The sequence below is a fragment of the Caenorhabditis elegans genome, chromosome I (assembly GCF_000002985.6).
Source record: "Caenorhabditis elegans chromosome I".
In the NCBI taxonomy this organism is placed as follows: domain Eukaryota; kingdom Metazoa; phylum Nematoda; class Chromadorea; order Rhabditida; family Rhabditidae; genus Caenorhabditis; species Caenorhabditis elegans.
The window spans coordinates 4,847,996-4,867,996 of NC_003279.8; the positions used below are offsets into that span (position 1 = coordinate 4,847,996).

The following is a 20,001-nucleotide window of genomic DNA, read 5'->3' on the forward strand; positions in this document are numbered from 1 at the left end:
ACTAGAATAGAACTAGTTTCCATCAAATTTTGTACTTCTAAAACGCATGTGTGTGTGAGTGTACTTGAACGATGATTTGCATAAACCAATGATAATCCGTGTAAGTGGCAGGAAACAGGAAGGGGTACATACATATGGATTAAAGGGGACCCAGAAGAGAGCACACAACCACTCACTTGCATTTCTTTTCTCCTCCTTCCCATTCACCGCGAGAGTTTTTTCTTCATTTTTCTATTCGCATTTTCTAGGAAAAATTATTCTGTATAGTTGAGACAAGAATGCTCATAACAATTATTTCTTTAAAAAATGCATATTTTTTCTATGTTCAAAAAAAAGAAAAGAAACGAAGCAAATTTTATGAAATTTGAACATTATTTCGTATTAAAGTTTTCCGTGAAAATTTTCTCATGCAAATTTTATTTCGCAAAAATGTCTCTGACCACATTCATACGCTCAATCAGAAGTGCTGTTCAGCGGGACCTTCTGAAGGTTTTTTAAAATTAATTATTCAAAGATAATTATGAAAAATTCTTAATTTTCCGGATCTACGAGTTTTAAGGACGGTGCATTAATACGAAAGGATCTCGGCTGATTAAATTAAACGATTTGATGTATGCGCCTTTAAGATTACTGTAGATATTTTGCTTGCAAAATACTATCGATTTTCTAGTTTTCCCTCATTTTTTCTGCATTCAGGGTATTTCAATTTTGCTTATTTTACCCATAATAAATATAAAATAAGGAAATTCGATAACGCGAAATCTCTACAGTGATCTAGATTTATTATCTTAAAGGCGCAAATGCCAAATCTTTGTCGCGTGCGCCGAGACCAGTCTGCATAAATCTGCCTCCCTTTAAATTCATAGAAGTGGAAATTTAAATTAACATTTTTTAATTCCATTTTTAAAAGTAAAATAAATCGATGCGCGCGAAATTTCGTTTCGCTAAAATCAAAATTTGGGCGCCAGTCACTTCACAAATATCAACCGCATTATGAGTCTCCGAGCTTTGTTTTCCAGTATTCTGTTCTCATTTAAAACTTATTTCTCTAAAAAAATCGATTCCGTTTTTCAGATGAGCAGTAGCGAATTGATTGCAGAGCTGGAACGAGAACGTGACCGTCGTGTACTCTCCATTCAGAGTCACGTTGTCCATGGTTACGCCGGCAATAAATGCTCAGTTTTCCCGCTTCAGGTGAGATTTTTTAAGTTTTAAAGAAATAACTCGTGGAATTTTTCTAATTTAAAACAAAGAGAAGTGACAAAAATTGTCTGTTTTTCGAAATAAAATCTAATTAATATTTTTTGCAGTTGCATGGATTTGAAGTCGACTTCATCAACAGTGTCCAATTCTCGAACCACGCGGGTAACATCGAATATTTGACGCTTCCAACAAGTAACTTTTGGGGCCCTTCTAAACTTGTTTAGAGCATACCCATTTCCTTATTTTAAAATTCTTAATTTTCATCTCAGTCTTCAATTTTGTTCAGTCTTATTATTTAAAACTAACGAAAGTCAACATGGAAAGTGTCTAATTTAATGAATATTACAGGATACGAGCACGTGAAAGGACAGAAGTTGACTGAAAAAGAGCTGGAGGAGCTGTACGAAGGACTCACGCTGAATAATATCAACAATTATACCCATGTGCTCACTGGTTTGTGGTGTAATATCGGAAATTAAAAAATAAATTGTAAAATGTTTAGGATACTGCGGAAATGTGACATTTCTTCAAAAAATCGCCGACGTCGTCAAGGACTTGAAGAAGAAAAACGGCAATACAACGTTCGTCTGCGATCCGGTGATGGGCGACAATGGGCGATATGTGAGGAGTTTTCTTTGCTAAAATTTAAAAAATTATTTAAAATTTTCCAGTACACACCAAAGGAATTGATGCCTGTCTACCGTGATCTGATAATTCCGTTGGCCGACGTTCTGACACCGAATGCGTTTGAGCTCGGCGAGCTCACTGGATCTCCAATAGAAACCGAAGAAGACTGTCTGAGAGCAGTCAATGAGTTACACGCGAAAGGAGTGAAGACGGTTGTGGTGACGAGTGGAGTGACTGGAGCACAGACAAATGAGAGTCTGAGATGCTATGCAAGTGTCAAGGGAAGCCACGTCTATCGATTCACATTTCCCAGGCTTGTCGGACAGTTTGTTGGCACTGGTCAGTTTTTCTGGTTTTTTAAATTAAAAAAAAATTTCGCCTGTAATACGATTTTCTCAATTTTTCAAAACAAATTAGAAATGATAAAATCTGACAACTTTTCCTCTTTGACACATTTTTTCAAACACTCTTCTATTTCCAGGAGACACGTTCACCTCGCTTCTCGTCGTATGGCTCGACGAACTGAATGGCGATGTGTCTGAAGCAGTGAAACGAGTTCTCGCATCAATGCAGTGCCTCATTCGGAAAACGAGCAGCTACGCACAACTTCAAGTCGACACGAATTCGCGTGCAATGTGTGAACTTCGGCTCATCCAATCGAGGAAGGACCTGCTTTGGCCGCCAACGTGTGATCAGATTCAAGTGGAGAAAATTGGACAATAGGACTCTTCGTCAAGTGGTATCTAGAATATTCTCTCTGTTGAGCTTCTGCATAATTTTATCTGTGATTGATAGTTTTTTTAAAATTTCTCGAATTATGTCTCAATATCATGTGAAATAGTATTATTTTTATTTATGTATTTACTAGTAAATTTATTTTAAAGAAATGTACAATGATTGAGAGTTCTTTTTTGTGCAAATTGAATATCATGGCTAGTTGGATGAGAATCTTTAACAAATAAGAGAAATGGAATGGGAATGAGATGAAGGGAACAAGAGGAAAATGGAATGTATTCAGGGGGAAGATATATCAGTCACCTAGGTTGGATTTCCTATTTGGAACTACTCGATTCAATCCGTAACTGTGTTTGTGATATCACGGGCAGATTGTTTTTTTTCTTTTTGCTGGCTTTTCAAGAGGATTGTGCAATATCTGGAGTACTACGTGTCATCGAAGTGAAACGGAATGCTCTGACGACATTCCGAAGACGGCGACGAGCAGCGGCGGCAGATGATCGAGCTGCACTTCGAATATCGACTCTTTCACGAGATGGAGAACGTGCGTCGACTGATTTTGAGGTGGTGGCTCCTGGAAATGCTTGGAATTGATATGGTTATGATTTCGGCATTGCCTGCCTCGTGCCTACACTATTAAATACCCATTTAGCGATTTCAGCGCCAAAAGTACGGTGCCAGGTCTCGCCACGACGAATTATTTGTTAAATACAAAAAAGGTGTGCTTCTTTAAAGAGTACTGTAATTTAAGAAACTCACGAATTTCAAAAAAGGATTAACAAGGTTAACTTTTCGTGTCAAGACCAGGAACAGTAATTTCGCGCCAAAAATCGCTTTATTATTTGAATGGAAAATTATAGGCAAAAGCGACACGAGCTACTACAGTAACTCGTTGTCCGCGTGGCGAGACCCACGAGCGTAAGATATGACGAAAATTCGTCTTTGAAATTACGTCAATTTATTTTTCACAAAATATGTTGATTAGGTGAAAAAATAAACCTCAAAAAAAGCTCCTCCTTTATCTAAATTTTTATGTTGCTCACCTTGAAGAGAAGCCATCATAGGAGTCTTCTTAGAATTAGAAGTACTTGGAGATCCACACGCAGTGGACATTGTAACTGATCTTTCACGAGCTGTTTCAGGCTGAGAGATTGTTCCAAATGTGAGCTCATCCGAGCAGAACTCAGAATCTCTACCAGAATCATCTGCAGCTTTCATACTAAAATCAGTCTTCCTTCCAGGACCCGGAGTTGTCGTGGCGGACATTGTTGTACCACTAGTCGAAGGATCATGATGACTATGGCTGGGTCCGGGACCATCTTGGGAGTCTGCAGGGAAAAAGTGTTGGCCTTCAGGACGACTAGGACTAGTTTGAGTCTTGGTTAGTGAGAACGGCCACGAGCCACTTCTCTGTGATTGAACCTTCACTTTTCCATTTGTAGTGAGCTCTCGAGCCAACGGGCTTTGTCTTCCAATATGAGAATGATCACCATGACGATGATGACGGGGAGATGAATCTTCTTCAAGTGTAGCAGGGAATGGAGACAAAAGAACGCCCGGGTGGGATTCATGACTGTCCATTTTGGAGAGATGATTCAGGATCCGATCAAGACGATCTGGTTCGGTTTCCCTAAGCTTTGTATAAATCTTGCACTGGAGTTCTTTTGGAATCTGAAAGAGCAGAATACTTCACAAATTTTTTTTCGATCGTAGGTGTATATGCCAACAATCTAGACTCATAGGATGATCATAAACATACCTTAAAAATCTCCTCAACATTCGAAATCATTGTCTCAACAATAATAACCTGATGCTCATTCTCGGCGAGCGTCTCATGAAGTTTATCATGGTCAACTCTCAGGATTGATGGAGCGAAGATGGTGGCCAAGTTACGAGCATCCATCTTGTTACCTGACAGCTGAAACTTCACCATTTACTTGAGGTTAATATAAATAAATAAAAACATACCAATTCTCCATCTTCATCATGCCGATCCTGTGAATGGCATGAGACTTCGTGAAGAAACTTGAGAAGTACGAAGAGAGTGTCAAGAATTGGAGAGACGAGGAGAGCAAAGAGCAGACGAATCGCTTCGATTCTCTCGTCAACGTTGAGTTCTGGAACAGAATATTGTTATCATAATCAAAACTGCGAAAACCTACTTGCTGCTCCAATATACGCTGAATAATGTTCCCCTGGCAATAGACTTTGCGGCAAATCTCTGAAATACTCTTTGAGCAGAGTTGCGACGTCGTGTGACGTTGTGTTCTCCACCATATTGTCATTGATCACAGCTCCACCGCCAACCTTTTCCAGCGCATTTCTCAGTTGTCTACATCGTTTTGTATTTCCAGCAACTCGAAACAATCCGACTTGTGTCAACCCGTAAGTCATTAGATATTGTGTACAATTTTCCACGATTTTCGGAACTTGAAGTGCGTGTGGATCCACATCATCAATGTTTGCATCTAGAGAACATGAAAATGAAGCAGAAGCTGGACGTTGCTTTTTCAGAAATCGTCCGGTCACTTGCTGCGGTTCACATGTTGTTGGCTCCGCGGAGAGTAAATTGGCAGAGGGAAGTATAGAGCCCGTGGGTGGTGCTGAGCCCATGATAGGAGATGGAGATGATGGATTTGAAGTTGATGTTGGATACAGATTTTGAGTAGAAGGATATAACCATTTACGATCTTCTGGCATTGTGTGACTCATCATTTCTGGCTCCGATTTTGTTGGTTTCGCTTTTGATCTGGAAATTTTAAGAATTAATCTCTCTTTCTTTAGTTTTGATAGTACTCAGTAATTTTAATAGATATTCAATTATTTTACTAGAAGAGTATAAAACAAATATTCGCGTTATGGGAACTTTCGGGCACCAATTTCGCAACTTACTCAGCAATTTGCCACAACTTTTGCACTGTCTCTAGCAACTTTAGATGCAAAGAAAAAAAAAGCTAAAGTTGACAGAGAATTCGCAACGAATTGCCTTGTATTCAACAAATTTTCTCGTTTTTTCCCCAAGTCGGTTTTAAAATGCTCTATTCTCTTCATTCACTTACTTATTAAGCATTATAACTGTGGAATCATCAAGTGATCTACATCGACTCTCCTGATCCAGCCTCTTCTCATTCAGCATACACATCGCCAACGACACTCCAAAAACCCTCTTTTCCTCAGGCATCGGTGTCCCTGAGGCCCTTCGTTGAACATCCGCTACCGTCGGCGTTCGATTGCTTTTCACGAGTTTTTGACGTTTTTGTCGGAGAGCTGACAATGAGTCTTCAATTAGAGGCAGGTGTGACACAGACACTTCTCTACTATAACTTACCTTTTGGTTTGCCCAAGTTGACACCGGGAAGCATTTTTGTGAGACGTTGAGCGGCGAGGAGTTGAAGAGCAGATCGTTCGATTTCTGATAGGTTTTCTAGTCGAGCACCACGTAACACCACTTCGGCACCATCTACCGATCGCCATGTCATACTGTCCTGAAAATTTAAATTTGAAAAAAAAGCGGATTACTAAAATAACAAGTTTTTGTTTTAATTATAATAATTTCAAAATACTTTTTTTTTCAAAAATTTGAAAAAGACATCAAATCGTGATAGAAAGCTGCCGTTTGCCAAGAACATTGTGTCGGTCAATAATTTTCAGCTTGTTTTCAGAAACGTTCCAAGTTTTTCAAAGCATTTAAACTTTAGCGAGTTTTCAAAAGTAATATTTCAGTAGTGTTTTTTCGTGAATCCCACATCGTGATTTCACTATGATTTTTTGAAAAATCGAAGAATAAATAGCCAGTCCCGACAACTTAATTTCCTTGACTCACCAATGATTTCCATGCAGAATCTGTTGATGAAGATGTTGAACTTGCATGTGAATATGCATATTTTGGTTTCAACTTCCATAGAAGCTTCTGCGATGAGTATTTCCATCCCTCGGAATGCGAACTGAAATTTTTGACTTTACAATCATCAAGTTTTCAGCTGTAATATTTAATTGGTTGTAGGGGAACTATTCAGCTGTTTGAAAGATTGAAAATATTTGAATGACTAATTCAATAATTTTATTTTATGGGCAATTCTTACTTACAATTCTCACTTGTTAGGTGTTCAATTAAAACATTCTACGTCAACTCCATTCCCGGTTTTAGAAGCTTCTAAAATTTACCCACTACTTCGAAGTTAATAACTATTAAAATGAAGTCGGTATCTACATACCAGGTCGAGCTCTGTAAACGGTAAATTAAGCAAAATTAGGCAAAGTTGCCGCACGCCCCTGCTACAGACTCATTAAAATACACTTGAAGCACGTCAAATATCGCGTCAAAGTTCAGGGAATCCACGAAATTTGCATTTAATCCATTTCTCCTTAACTCTCTTCCCTAGAACTAAAAAAGCCATGTCAACATTGTTCAAATATGCTCAATAACTCCCAATTGTTTTCAGGTTTTTTTGAGATTGGTGAAAACAAGTAAAAATAATCGAGAAGGGAAAATAATTTGAATTCCCGCGGGATCTCATTTCTCTCTTTCTCGCTTTTGTTTTTCATATCAATTCCAGAACATGATAACGTGGGCGAGATGAAGAGTGAGAGCAGACAAAAAATATGGCTTCGATTACGTAGAAGATTTTATGAACAAAAATGAATCAAATGATTCGCGGAAATAATTGAGAGAACAAAGAGAGGACTTTATAAGGAAAGTATGAGATATGCGAAGTTTTCTTAAAAGTCTTGAACATCGGTGCAGTGTGCCTGCCTGAATGCCTGGTGCCTACTCGTAGGCATGAAGTCCTGCTGCATTTATAGGTGAACAAATTGGCAATTTACCAAAACTTTGGCAGAAAATTTTTAACAATAAAAAAGTTAAACTTTAAGGTGTTTTTGTGAGATTTTTACCGCAATTCGTTCTAGTCATAGTCAATCATATCAATACAAAAAAACAGGGATAAAAGCAGAGAAGAACACGAAAATTCGATTGGGAAACTCGAAAACCCAGAGAATTGTCTATTTTCAAGAATTTTTTGGGTTTCTCCGTGTATATTTTACTAATATAACTACAACTTTAAATAATTTAATTAAACGCTCTCAAATTTTTCCACTGAAATACTTGATTTAACTGCCCGTTTTTGTTGCTCAGAATTTCGAGAGTTTCCATAACTATTTTGCACTTTCAAAAATTTCCGAGTAGCTCTAGAACCGAGCTTCCAAAATATTTCAAATGAATCTGATTCTTCCTCCCCTTGAACTTTGACTCACTTTAATCATCAACTCTAAAAAACAAAAACAAACCTGCTCGCTGAAAGCGGAACATTCGGAGAAACAGGTGCCGTCATCGAGTAGTTGTGATGGTGATGAGACGACGAATCGGCGACGCCGTGCGCGCTCGTTCCGGCGATGTCTAGCGTGTCATGCGAATCGTTGAAATCCGACGAATCTCGTGAATCGCGAAGACGGCCCTGGAAAAATGTGAAGATAATTTGAATTTTGGTTGAAGTTTCGGAACTTTTTGCCAAATACTTTTAAAGATAATTACAATTAAATGAGAACTAGGCATTTACTACAAATAAATTAAAACAATTTTTAAAACATATTTCTGTAGAATAAAGTGGGAAAATCTGGATTTTTGAGATTTGGAAGACTAGAAAACAAAACAAAGGAATACTTGATATTTTTCAACGGGTAAAAAACGTAAAGACATAGTAAAGATCATTGACATTCAATTTCAATTTGTAGAGGTGGATCTTGAGGCTTAACTAGCAGAAGATGCACAATATATACAATAACTTTTGGCTGCATATATAATGGTCATAGTAGGGAGCAATTAATGGGTTTTTTTGAACTATAGACACGTTGTCACAGATTGAACCCAGTTTTGCAAGGGTGACGTCATGGTACTTCACTTCCAACTTTACAAAGATAGATTATGGTAGTCAATGAAGGTAGTCAATGTATTAGCTACTGTTTGAGGTAACCAACTTTCAGACTGAAGAGTGCAGGTGGAAGATACCCCCTATTTAATCTTCAAGATGGCAAACTTCTTGAGAACTGAATTCTGTCAGAAGAGTACTGTGCACAAACTGTACACAAAAATTCAGTGCAATCTTTGTGCAATCAATTATAGCAACTATCCATCATCTATAAACTTTCCCGGCTCCAAAACTGAACCTCCGATGAATCTTACCTTTTTCTTTCGGAATATGAACATCTTCATGTGTTGAATGTTTGAAAACGTTGTGTCGAGATGTTCAAGACTTGAAAAAGTCTCAAACGTCTCTCAATTCACACGTAAATCAGTTAGATAATTAGACTAGTTTTGTGTGTGTGTCTCAAACGAGAATAATCAGCTGCACAGTGATATCACCCTAGGAGACACGAGAGGGGAGTGGCTCTTCGGGCTTCAGCTCCTGTGTGCACACGAGCACACAAGGAAGGCGACCACGCCTTCTTTTTTCATATGGATTAGACTCTTCTTCTTCTTATTCTTCTTCCATTTTTCCTCTACTTTTTGATAAAAACGAGATGATGATGATGATGAGAGGGGCCCCCGCACATACCGCGGCAAAAGTTCGAAGCTAACTTTAATTGGGTTTTTAATAAAATAATGAGATGAGTGGAGAGCAATAGGAGGGACGACGAGAAAGCTGTTTAATGAGCAAGACAGGGAAAAAGAGCGGCATTAAATAATTGGGAAGAAAACTATTTTTTTTCACTTCTAGAATCAACATATGATGTTGTGAATGGGGCCAGGAGGGATGTTTAGACATTTTTTATTCAAAAGGGGAGATGTTTTGAAGACGTCACGGTTTCACTAATAAGAAAACTGAACGAAATGACTCCTGATTGGCCAAATATTAAAGAGAAAATAATCAAAAAAATCTTTTAATTTTTTTTTAATTGCTAGGAACCTAGTACTTCCTACCTATCAAACTTTAGGAACTCGAAAATTGTAAATAAATTTTTAGGAATTTTGTGTTTTATTGTGTTTGAATTATTTGTTTTCATAAATGGTAGGGGTTGAAACTTGCAGCGGTGCTTGAAATTCTTCAAGAAGTCCAAATTAAAAAAAAAATTTGACATCGTGCGTGCCAAAATGAAAAGCTTTGACAGAAATTCTGTAAAATAAAAAATCGAAGTGTTGAATTATTATATGAAAGTATTTTTAAAAATCACTCCTGAAATATATTCGGAGATATAGAATGTCTTGCTTAAAAGCTCAATAAAATAATTTTTTTTAATTATGGAAAACTTTGAGCGCCTTGGGAGTTACAAAAGATAAAAATCAGTTTTGATCTGAAATACTCACGGGGTGTGACGTCATCTTCTAACAAAAATTGAACGGGTTCTCTCTAACTGTGCCTCTTTTAGTTGCCGAGGAAACAACGGTAACTGTTTAAAAATGATGTCAAATTTTTGGTATTTTCCCTTGAAAAAAGTCCCTTGGGATTGTTCAAAATGTGTATAATTAACATTAAAATATGACACAACTATCACATTAGATTATTAATCTCTATGTCTATTTATACACAGTTTGGAATTTTTCGATGAGAAATTAGAACCAAAAAATCACCTTTTTAAAAATCCTCATAGAAATCTGCAACTAATGTGATATTGTGAGCCAGAAATTTGGGCGTTTCAAGAAAAATTTGAATGTGCTCTCTCTATCGAAAACTCAAAATGTACTTCAAAATGAAAACTCAAAATTTACTTGGAAAATGTACCAGCTACAAATTCTTGAAACTAGTGGGCGTGGAATTTTTCAGCAGAAAATTTTAAGCTTGTAGGCTGATTCTATAAGGAAAATATTCAAAGAGAAGTGTATATACATTTAGAAAAATTTAGAAAAATTTAAAGATAATCGGGAAACCGAAATGTTAACAAAATCGAACACATTATGTGCACATTACAAATTATCTGTGACTTTAAAAACATTTACAAGAGTTTTAAAAATAAACTAGAATATATTTTGATAAATAAACTTGCAACTAAAACTTTTTCTTGTAGTCGTAAAAATTAATTGAGAATATAGTTGGTAACTTTTGGGGCATTAATATCTATCAAAAAATGAGAACAATTTTAACACTCATACATTCATTTCAAAACTTTAAGAGAATTAAAATTTCTCAAAAATGTCATATATTCTCCAGTAGTCTAGCACTTAACTATTTCACTTTAACAACTCGGTACATCTTCAAGATTTAAGAAAATTATAAACTGAAATACCAATATTTTAGCAGTGGACAATTCTTTGATAAACCCAGCAGCCAGAGTTGAGTATGTGTACTATAAAAAATTATTCACATATTTTTCCAGCATTTTATTTCAGATTGAAACTTTTAGTAAAGTTTAGTCAAGTACATCTTCAGGAGTACATAGTTACCTACCGCCTGTTATTTTAGTGCTTGGCTAAAAAAGACAACAGAATCACCAGAGATCCTTTTCAAAAAAAAATCTAGAGACAGTGCATGTTAAGCTCTAGACAATTATATTGCTAGAAGGAAGCCTAAAAATTAAGATCAAACTCGCTTCCAACAAAGTCACAAACTACGGAATCCGTAAACGGAGCAGAGTCTTTTGGTGCACCCGTGAAGCTCTGGACACTGTGGGAAAATAACAAGAAATGATTGAGAGAGGAAAAATTAGAAGGTAGTTGATGGTATTGGTATGAAGAATAAGAAAAAAGGAAGGAAAAAAGAAATAGAAGGAAATTCACGATTATAAGAAAGAAAAAGAAGAAGAGATGGAGGCAATCTATGGAATCATGACTACACCAATTTTGAGGCATATATTTTGGTAGAAGAAAAATAAGGAAAACAAGACAACATCATGAAAAAAAAAGAACGACAGCCTTCAGAAGAAAAAGTAGGAGAAATTGGGAAAAATTGGAGGAAATGGCAATCAAGAAGCTCTTCTGTGCAGTATGAAGGACACACGACAGAAATAGATTTTTTGAAGCAAAATTTATTGGAAAAGATGATTTCCGCTATTTTTGGAATTGATATTGTAGAAAATGCCTGCAATTTGAACACCAAAATCCATGTCTGTTGGAATGAAAAGTGATCTACGCCTGCCTACCTCCAAAATACAAGTTCGTTAGTACTCCCAGTTAAACTTCCAGAAAATTAAATGAATTGAGAAATTGAGAAATAAGAGAAATAAGGTGGCAGACAGACACGTAGGTACGCAGACAGGCAGGCACCAGGCACGGATCATTGATGCCTATACTGAATTGAATAATTCAAACACCTTTTTTTAAAATTATATCAAAGTTTTTTTTCACAAATGATTAAGCTTGAAAGATCCAAGTTTTAGGAGAATGAGCCTAAAAATCGTGTCCAAAATAAAGGCTTCTAACTTTCAGGATCATAATTCATCTCTCTTGTTAAACTAATCTCTTCTTCTTCTCCATTTTCTCCCATTTTCCCTTGCTCATTTTCCAAATTCATCAAAAATTCCGGTCGAATTTCTGGTCAAACGCCAAAAAGAGCCACAAAATGCCCCCTGAAAATGGAGAGAAGGAAGCCTCCAAAAATCCGGATCAGAAATAGAAACACAAAATGAAACACTTTTTGTGCTGAAAGAATGTTAATATAATGCAAATGGCTTTGGATCTGAGCAGGTAGAAATGGAGAAACAAGTGAGAGAGTATCGTGAGAAAATAAAAAACTGAGGGGAGTCGTGACGTCATCAATGATCATTTTACAATAGCTTATGACGTACTTTAATTTTTCAAATGAGACAATTTGTGTTGAGCTGAAAAGACAGAAATTCGGCTCGAGTTTTGAAACGATTAATTTTTTTTGTTGAAAAATATAGAAACGTGTGAAATTGTATCAGGTAGGTACCCCAATATCTGTCTGCCGACACACATGCCTATTGCCATTGCTTATTACCCTAGACATTGGCAGGCAGGCATGAACTCGTGTCTACCTACCATGAAAATTGGGCTCGAGTTTTAAAACGATTCAGAATTTTTTCAGCTTTCTAAAGAAAATCACCAACTTTCTTAAAATGTTTAGCGCATAGTGGGGATCTCCTTCAGTCTGAAAAGTCCGGAGAATGACAGCACAATAAGTACAGTACTCTTTAAAGTGTACTGTAATTATTTAAAAAAAAAACTGCAAAAATTTGTCGTGACGAGACCGATGACGAACCTCTGGATACTCTCTGATAAGAAACACAAACTTGTCAGGCAACTAAAACTAATAAAAAATATTAGAAAAGAATATGTCAAAAGTCGAAAAAAGGTATGTAAAAAGAGAGTGTCAAGTTGACCATAAACCTATGAAACAGGAAGCGACTGGTCTCGAGGCGGCAGTGACTTTGGATGTTTCCGGAGACACATGTCTGTCTCCAGAATCCATACACACATTTTTGTGCATTCAGAGAAATGGAAAAGCATGCAAACGTATCGAGTTACCTCACTCTTTCTCTCTCAACTTCATAAGGGAATGGAAGAGAACCACATTAGGTGATGTTCACACATTTGACGCCTTTTCACCCCCAAAAAAATGGATGCAAGAACTTTGAATTTAGGAATAAAAGAGAGGGAATATGAAACTTTAAGATGTTTTGAAATTGAATGGTGATATTGGTTACATAGATATATGCTACCTGATTTCGGCAGAGTAGCGCCTAACTATAGGTGATTGTTCCTTTTTGCAGTCAATGAAAAATGCTTAAAATATTTTGAAAAATTTTTCATAGCCCCATTAGAGTGATTTTGCCAGTTCATGCATAACAGTTCATGCACTGATTTTATTGCTACTGCACGCAATACCATTTTTCAATCAATAATTTTAAATGTAATGCTTATAGGAAAAATAAGAATAATGTTTGGTAAGTCGTTCTCAATTAGATAAGTATGAAAATATACTGGTACTGTACTTTTTTAATGTTAAAATTGTTTTAAAATTAAAAAGTTGTCTGGGAACTTCCACAAAAATAACGACAGCACAGTCTGTATATTTTAACAAATATAAAAATTCCAGATAGTCTTTCAAAATTTAGACTGAAAATTTCGGAATATCAAAAAAATGATGAGTGTTTAATTATGATTTTAGGTTAATATATAACTCTTGGAATAGTAAAGAAAACAAATAAAATGTGCTACAGTAACCTTCAGCTATGCGAATTCAGACATATAGGACAGTTTACGAATATTCCAGTAATTTTCTAAATGTTCCTAGACAGAACCTGCAAATATTTGAGGCCCTAACAAAAAACAATTTCAAAAATTTGTTATTTTCAAAAGTCTGCAAAAAGGCAAATAAAGTCAAAAAGCAATGAGCTTTCAAAAAAATATGGGGTCGGAGGGGGGTTTGATGCAAAAGGAATGAATGATGATACATACTCATTTTCATTAGGCATGGATGATTGTGGGGACCTCTTCTATCTTTCTCTGCTTTTGCTCTTCTCCTGGGCTCCTTTCCGCCCAATGTTTTTTCTCTTTCCAGAGCTCTCTCTTTCTCACAGCCTGGGCGGGCTTTTCCTCTCCGGGTTGCCTCTTCCTCTTTTTCATTCAAAATGGGATTTGAAAATGAGCAAATTGAGCTGGAGCCCTCCTTACTACCCAACCACACCGGGTCCTGTCTGATGGGACGTCCGATGAGAAAGAGAGAGAGAGAGAGAGAGAGAAAGAAGGAAACCTGTTCCGAGAGCTCTGTTATTTGTCAGACTAGAAGAACGAAATATATAGAGAGAAAGAAAACGAACGGACCTTTTTTATTTTAAAGATTTTTCATTAATTTTTCTCCTTCTTATTCAATTTCAAACTTGTTTTCTTGTTTTGCTTTTCCATTTTTTTTTCAAAAAGACATACCATTTTAAACTAAAATTAGAGAATTTACAACGTTTTGCTTAACTGAAACTAATAATATTTATGTTTCTTGGTTTCATTAATGATTCGTTGTAACTAAAGTAAATCTTATCATTTTATCACTTGCATGTATTAAATTTTATACAACTTTTCTGTTCAAGGTTCACCGAAAATGAGGATTTTACTTTAAAGTACTCAAACTGGCCCCCAAAAAAATGTCAATAGTACACAAAAAAAATTTTCTTGCAGAGATCCGCGGACGGTTAAAATTTTCTGATTCCGTACGATTACCGTATTTCTTCTATTAATATGGCCTCCCTATTAGACTTGCACTCCCTATTAGTATTGCTCCTTGAACACCCTCCAAAAATTAGTATTGCACTCCCTATTAGTGTTGCACTCCCTAATAGTCTTGCGTCTACTTGAGATTTTAACAACACTTTTTGCCTACTTTGCAACAATTTTTGGTAAAATTTCTATGAAATTGAAGTTATTGTACCTTTTAGTTGCAATTACAATCAAATTTTCTGAACTTTCACACAAGGTTCGAGTTTTTTTCAGAAAAAAATCAGAAAGCTCAAAGTCAGAAAAATTTTCTGAAAATTAATATTGCACTCCCTAATAGTCTTGCACTCCCTATAAGTATTGCAAGCGGGAAGACCATCGAAAAATAGTATTGCAGCCATATTAATAGAAGAAATACGGTATTAATTTTTTTTATCATACGAAAAACATTTTTGAACCTTTATGATCTTTCTTTTAAAAATTAGAAAAAGAAAAAAAAGAGCTTGTGTCGAAATTGAAAAAAAGTCGAAGTGTGGCACGGTTCTATGGGCAGAGTTTCTAGAGACAAAAACGGGGCAATTCAAATGATGAGATTAGAAAGAGCCGACAAGCTGGAAGATATAGGTAGGAGTTCCCATTCCAGAACATTGTTTTACTTTTTATCAAAATACTGAGAGCGAAACAGTTTAGGAAAGTCCCTAGAGAGAATCAGATACAAAAAAGCACACAATAATGATTTGAAAATTAAAAAGAAGAGAAGAAGACCAACTGCGAAGGAAAGTTTTATCGAGTATTCGTCCTCTTCTTCTTTCACTTCTTCAGATGATTTTGGAACAAAAGAAGAGGTCGTTGAGCACTCTCTTGAGAAAAAGGAAAGAAAAAACGGAAGATATAGAGAAGAGTAGAATAAGAAGAGGATGACATGACGTGAGCTTTCGCCATGAATTCTGAGAGATTCTGAATCCAAATATGGAAAATATTCTGAGAAATTTTAGTAAGTACAAAGGAATATTTTCTAGTCAACTTCAAAATAGATTTTTATAGACTTCTAGTCAAGCTCACTTACAGTACTCTTGTTGTTTCAACTATTTCGACTGAAACTCGTATAAAGTTTGTGAGGTGAGCAGATGCATCTACATAGTTTACTTGATATGTGTCCATTTTGCGCAGACTAAGTCTAAACCTAAGCCTACGCTCGCCACTGACGCCAAGCCTAATTAAGCTCTTAAGAGGCAATAAATAAAATCAATAGACCCGCCTTTTCTTCATTTAAGAAAAAAAAACAAATGGGGCCTCAGAAGGAATGGGGAAAAAGAAAAGACGAAGAAAATGAAGTAAGGACCAAAAATAGATAGCAAAAAAGAGAAAAAGAAGTAGAAGATATGTATGCGTGTTGTTCACTAATCTAATCTGTGCTATCCGTCCGTCCGTCCGTCCGCGCGTCCCTCTCTCACACAACACAGACTGTGAGGAAAAGCAGAGAAAAATCAGAGAAGATCCAATAACGCCAAGTCATTATTTTTGAGTAATTTATGGCTGTTTGAAAACCAATAACTATATAATAACTTAAAAATTTAAAAATAGAGTCTTCGCAAAGTTATTGGCAACTCTCTTTTTTTTTCAGAAGTTTTTTTTTTCATTGCCATTAAAAAAAAAACAGATCCTGATACTAAATTTCAACAACGGTAATTCGTTGCCCCTAAGTTTTCGGAAAGTTTTTTTTTGAGCGGAGAAACATTAACAGCTTTTTGAAAATTTAATTTTGAAATCAGATCAAGACGGTTTTATTAGGTATTTCACTAATTCTGATGATAAAATTGAAAATTGAAAATTTTATTAAGCATTCAAAATGTTCCTTTCTTCAATTTTACAAATTTACAAAAATCCACATTGATCTTTATTGTTCTAGGTTTCTGATATTCTCCACTAAATTTTCAAATTAAAAAAATACCGTAGTATCCGAATCAGTCCATCGTCTCTGTGTACTTCTTCGAATTTGTAAGAAATCATCGCTTCCTTCTCCACTTGCATTCTCATCAACATCCAATTGTAAAGGCATTGCTGAACTATCGATTGATGGATGTCGTAGTGTTAGACGTGGCAGTTGTCTGAAATTTACAACTTTTTCTTGCTGAAAATGCGGCCAGCTAAAAAGATGGTTTTTTCAACTCAAAAGGCGGATTGATTTTGTGATATTTTCAGACTCATAATCTAGTAAAGCTTTTAAAATTGAAAATTTTGTTGAAAATTTAGTGTTTTGGAGTAATTTAAATAAAACAACCGAAGTTTCAAAAATCAGTTAACGATTTCCAATATTCATTTCATTTTTTAAATCAAAATTTGGCTATAACGTAGCAAATACTGAGAAAAGTATGTGAAAAAGTGGGCGGAGAGAGTTGGAGGGAAGCGGGGAATATATGTGATGAATAATTCGGAACAAGGCAGAAAGGTGTCTGGTATCTGTGGAGGTGGTTATGTCAAAACACGTGTGTTTACATCTTATGAAAAAAGTTACTTTATACTTTGGAACTACTTGAGCATTTTCGACTTTAAGTGCAGAAAAGCTAGGTGAAAAATTGTTGACACCGCATAAAACCATTTAATTTATAAGAACTGATCTTGTCTTTTGTTCAATTTTAAATTCAAATAGAAGGCGTTTTTTAAACATATTATTTTTCAATTTTCAATTTGTTAATTTTCTATTTATCACATAAGTGAAACTGGAAAATTTTCAAATTTATAAAGCAGCTTTAAATATTTCGAGGATAAATAAAAATGTTTTCTATAACTTAGAAATCGCGGAATTTTTCTCGAGGTGAATTCTTTTGATTTGAAAAATTGCAAGAAAGAAATCAGTGAAAAGTGAAACGGGATATTTGTGGAAAACAGAAAAAAAATGAAAGGGTTCAAGAGGTTTGCGCTTTTCCTCTTTCAATTTATCCCCACAATCTTTTATTTCAAAGACCTAAGTGCTCAATATTACTGATTCATTCGGAATTTAAATTTCTCAGATACCAAAGTATAAACTCTCTCAAGCATCAAGCGATTGTAGAGCATTTTCAGTATTTTTATGAAATTTTTTTTTTTGAATCTCACAATCAGCAAAATTTTGGAGTTTTGAATTGAAACGAATACATAACAAGTCAGTGCCTGCTATAAATTGTGCCCTACTCTTAACCAGAAGCTTCGAAAAATTACGGGAAACTTTCCAAAGCAATGCATTTTTTGAAACTGTAAAGACCGTTGACAGGCTTGTATCTTATATGTATTATTTTGTAGCAATACCACCTTCCAAAAGTGAAAAAATTGAATTAAAAAGACTCAAATTATTCAGGCAAACTTTTGGCAATTTGCCAAGTTATTTTGAAAATTTGGGCTTTTGAATGAATCTTAAGGCGTTTAAAACTCTAAAATGTTTTAAATACCGAAAAATATTAGGTAAAAATTTAATTGCTGGAATTTTCATTTTTTCTCTGCAAAGAATAAATTCATTTTTTTAGCACCAAGTTTTAAAGTTACAATTGTTCAAAAATGAAAAACCCAGGAACACACATACTCCCAAAAAATCCAGAATGCTCAAAACAAAAGACTCTCACAAAACAATTACTACTGCTCGAATTGTTCGAATTTCAGCTTGATGCACAAATTCAACAAAATACCTTCCAAGTTAGTAACAAAAGTAGAAAAAAAAACTACGAGCCAACAGAGATTTCGTGTTTTTTTTGGTTTTCTCAAGCTCAAATAGAGGAAAAAAATCTGAATAGTGGGAGGAGAAATGGGAAAACGAAAACAGAAGCACACATACACATGAGTGAAAGAATACGACAAAAAACAAGGATCCAAGAGAGAAGATTGTAGTTGTAGTATAGGTGCGTCATATGTATATGGGAATAATATCACAAATTGCTATCCGAAATCACGTAAAAACACTCTCAAATGCACACAATATGATTCTAATCAAATGGCTATTCTGTCCAAGTTATTTCATTTCTCATGAGTCCTCCATTCTGAGCACCAAAAATCGCCCAAAATTTTGAGACTGGTCAAGAAGTCAACTTCTTGAATTTAGATTTGAGAGTAAAGCTGCAAGTTTTTTTTTTCATGGGCTGTAAAAAATAACTCAACCCAAAACTGACTTTGTTTAAGAGCCTGACAAGCTACAACAGTAATAAGCTTTTGGGGATTTGTTATATTTTTAATGTATTTTTGAGATTAAATCACAATTATTTTTTGCAAAGAAAATTAGTAAAACTTTTCAAAACTTACAACTGATTTTTCTTCATACTGCTTCGCTGAGAGCCAAAAAACGTTCGATGCTTGAAAAGACGCCATTGACTTTTTCGAATTGATCTGCAAAAAACAATGTTTTCAATTGATGAATCGCCCCTCAAAGTTAAAAAAAGTAGTTTGTAAACATTAAAAACATGACACATCAACTTTCATAGGAGGAAAATTGTTTTTTTCTCTCTGATTCGTGGGAAATACCTGCTTGCAAACCCAGCTAACCGCCTGGAAGTTGACATTTGCGGTGACTTATCTCCACCGGGATTTGGTGATCCTGGCCTACTTGTTGCAGGTGAGCGCCCCGTTTCATCGTCTTTACCGGAGTCCACAGAATCTAAAAAATTTTAATTGTTGAGAGGAACTCAACAAGACACTTAAATCACTACTTTCCAAAAAATAGGAATTTTATACAGGCGCCTTCAAGACATTTTATACTAAAATTCTTTTTTTAAAAGTAAATTTTTCAAACAAGAAGAGACTGAAGTTACTATCGAAAAGTTAAATTATTGCAATTTTCTGTCTTTTTTCCGGCTTTCTGGCTTCTAAGATAATTTATGATTGAACTACATTTTATTCATTACTACAAATCTATATCAAAATCTACACCTAATTTCTTGTTAAAAGTTAAAATGATTTACAAACGAACCTCGTTTTGTACTATTCGAACTTCCACTACTCCTAAAAAGAAGCCGTCCAATTGAAAATGAAGATGCCGATGAAGGTTTATGCTCAGGTATCACACTATCTGTATCACTTCGTGATGACGTCACCGATGTTTTTGATTTTGGTGAAGATGATGGATGGGCGGTTGTCGTTGACGATGAGGGTCCACCACAGGCTGATAGAGACGACGGTGATGGTGTTCGAGAACTCGTCGACATTACCTGAACATTGAAAATGGCTTCAAGGAAATGGTTTTTTTCAGTTAGAATTAACAATACAAAGAAGAAAAGAACACTTAGAAATTGATAGTGTGATGAAAATTAAAAATCGAAATTTCGGTTAGAATTTTTCTAAATCTGCTTTTTTTCTAAATTCTCAATTGGTTTTGGTTT

The 20,001-nt window shown here is 35.4% G+C and overlaps 2 protein-coding genes and 5 non-coding genes across 10 annotated transcripts; 3 read left to right on the top strand and 4 right to left on the bottom strand.

Annotated features, from left to right (window-relative positions):
- Positions 1 to 429: 429 nt before the first annotated feature.
- Positions 430 to 2,721, top strand: pdxk-1 (the record flags this gene model as incomplete). Of its 3 annotated transcripts, NM_059063.6 has the most annotated exons (7): positions 430 to 489; positions 1,075 to 1,194; positions 1,311 to 1,365; positions 1,552 to 1,656; positions 1,706 to 1,824; positions 1,875 to 2,169; positions 2,312 to 2,553. In NM_059063.6, the coding sequence occupies 7 exons, from the start codon at positions 430 to 432 to the stop codon at positions 2,551 to 2,553; spliced, it is 996 nt and encodes a 331-aa protein (NP_491464.2). The 3 variants fall into 3 exon arrangements, with proteins under 3 accessions (NP_491464.2, NP_001249733.1, NP_491463.2); NM_001262804.4 differs by lacking the exon at positions 430 to 489 and having other exon boundaries at positions 1,062 to 1,194; positions 2,312 to 2,721; NM_059062.4 differs by lacking the exon at positions 430 to 489 and having other exon boundaries at positions 1,311 to 1,395; positions 2,312 to 2,718.
- Positions 2,671 to 19,830, bottom strand: rga-6 (Rho-GAP domain-containing protein; the record flags this gene model as incomplete). 2 transcript variants are annotated; one of them, NM_059064.9, is made up of 13 exons in its annotated part: positions 2,671 to 3,139; positions 3,609 to 4,236; positions 4,325 to 4,483; positions 4,534 to 4,682; positions 4,728 to 5,314; positions 5,625 to 5,832; positions 5,894 to 6,050; positions 6,389 to 6,509; positions 7,852 to 8,018; positions 16,614 to 16,770; positions 18,929 to 19,012; positions 19,148 to 19,280; positions 19,593 to 19,830. In NM_059064.9, the coding sequence occupies 13 exons, from the start codon at positions 19,825 to 19,827 to the stop codon at positions 2,964 to 2,966; spliced, it is 2,961 nt and encodes a 986-aa protein (NP_491465.2). The 2 variants fall into 2 exon arrangements, with proteins under 2 accessions (NP_491465.2, NP_491466.2); NM_059065.7 differs by lacking the exons at positions 2,671 to 3,139; positions 3,609 to 4,236; positions 4,325 to 4,483; positions 4,534 to 4,682 and having other exon boundaries at positions 4,708 to 5,314; positions 19,593 to 19,827.
- C01F4.6 lies at positions 8,798 to 8,943 on the bottom strand. The gene has a single exon (NR_050089.1). It is a non-coding gene; the product is annotated as an Unclassified non-coding RNA C01F4.6 (non-coding RNA).
- Positions 8,887 to 9,120, top strand: C01F4.7. Its single transcript, NR_050090.1, has one exon. It is a non-coding gene; the product is annotated as an Unclassified non-coding RNA C01F4.7 (non-coding RNA).
- C01F4.4 lies at positions 11,249 to 11,325 on the bottom strand. The gene has a single exon (NR_050091.1). It is a non-coding gene; the product is annotated as an Unclassified non-coding RNA C01F4.4 (non-coding RNA).
- Positions 14,062 to 14,124, top strand: C01F4.5. The gene has a single exon (NR_050092.1). It is a non-coding gene; the product is annotated as an Unclassified non-coding RNA C01F4.5 (non-coding RNA).
- On the bottom strand, positions 14,062 to 14,124 carry C01F4.8. Its single transcript, NR_050093.1, has one exon. It is a non-coding gene; the product is annotated as an Unclassified non-coding RNA C01F4.8 (non-coding RNA).
- Positions 19,831 to 20,001: the final 171 nt, after the last annotated feature.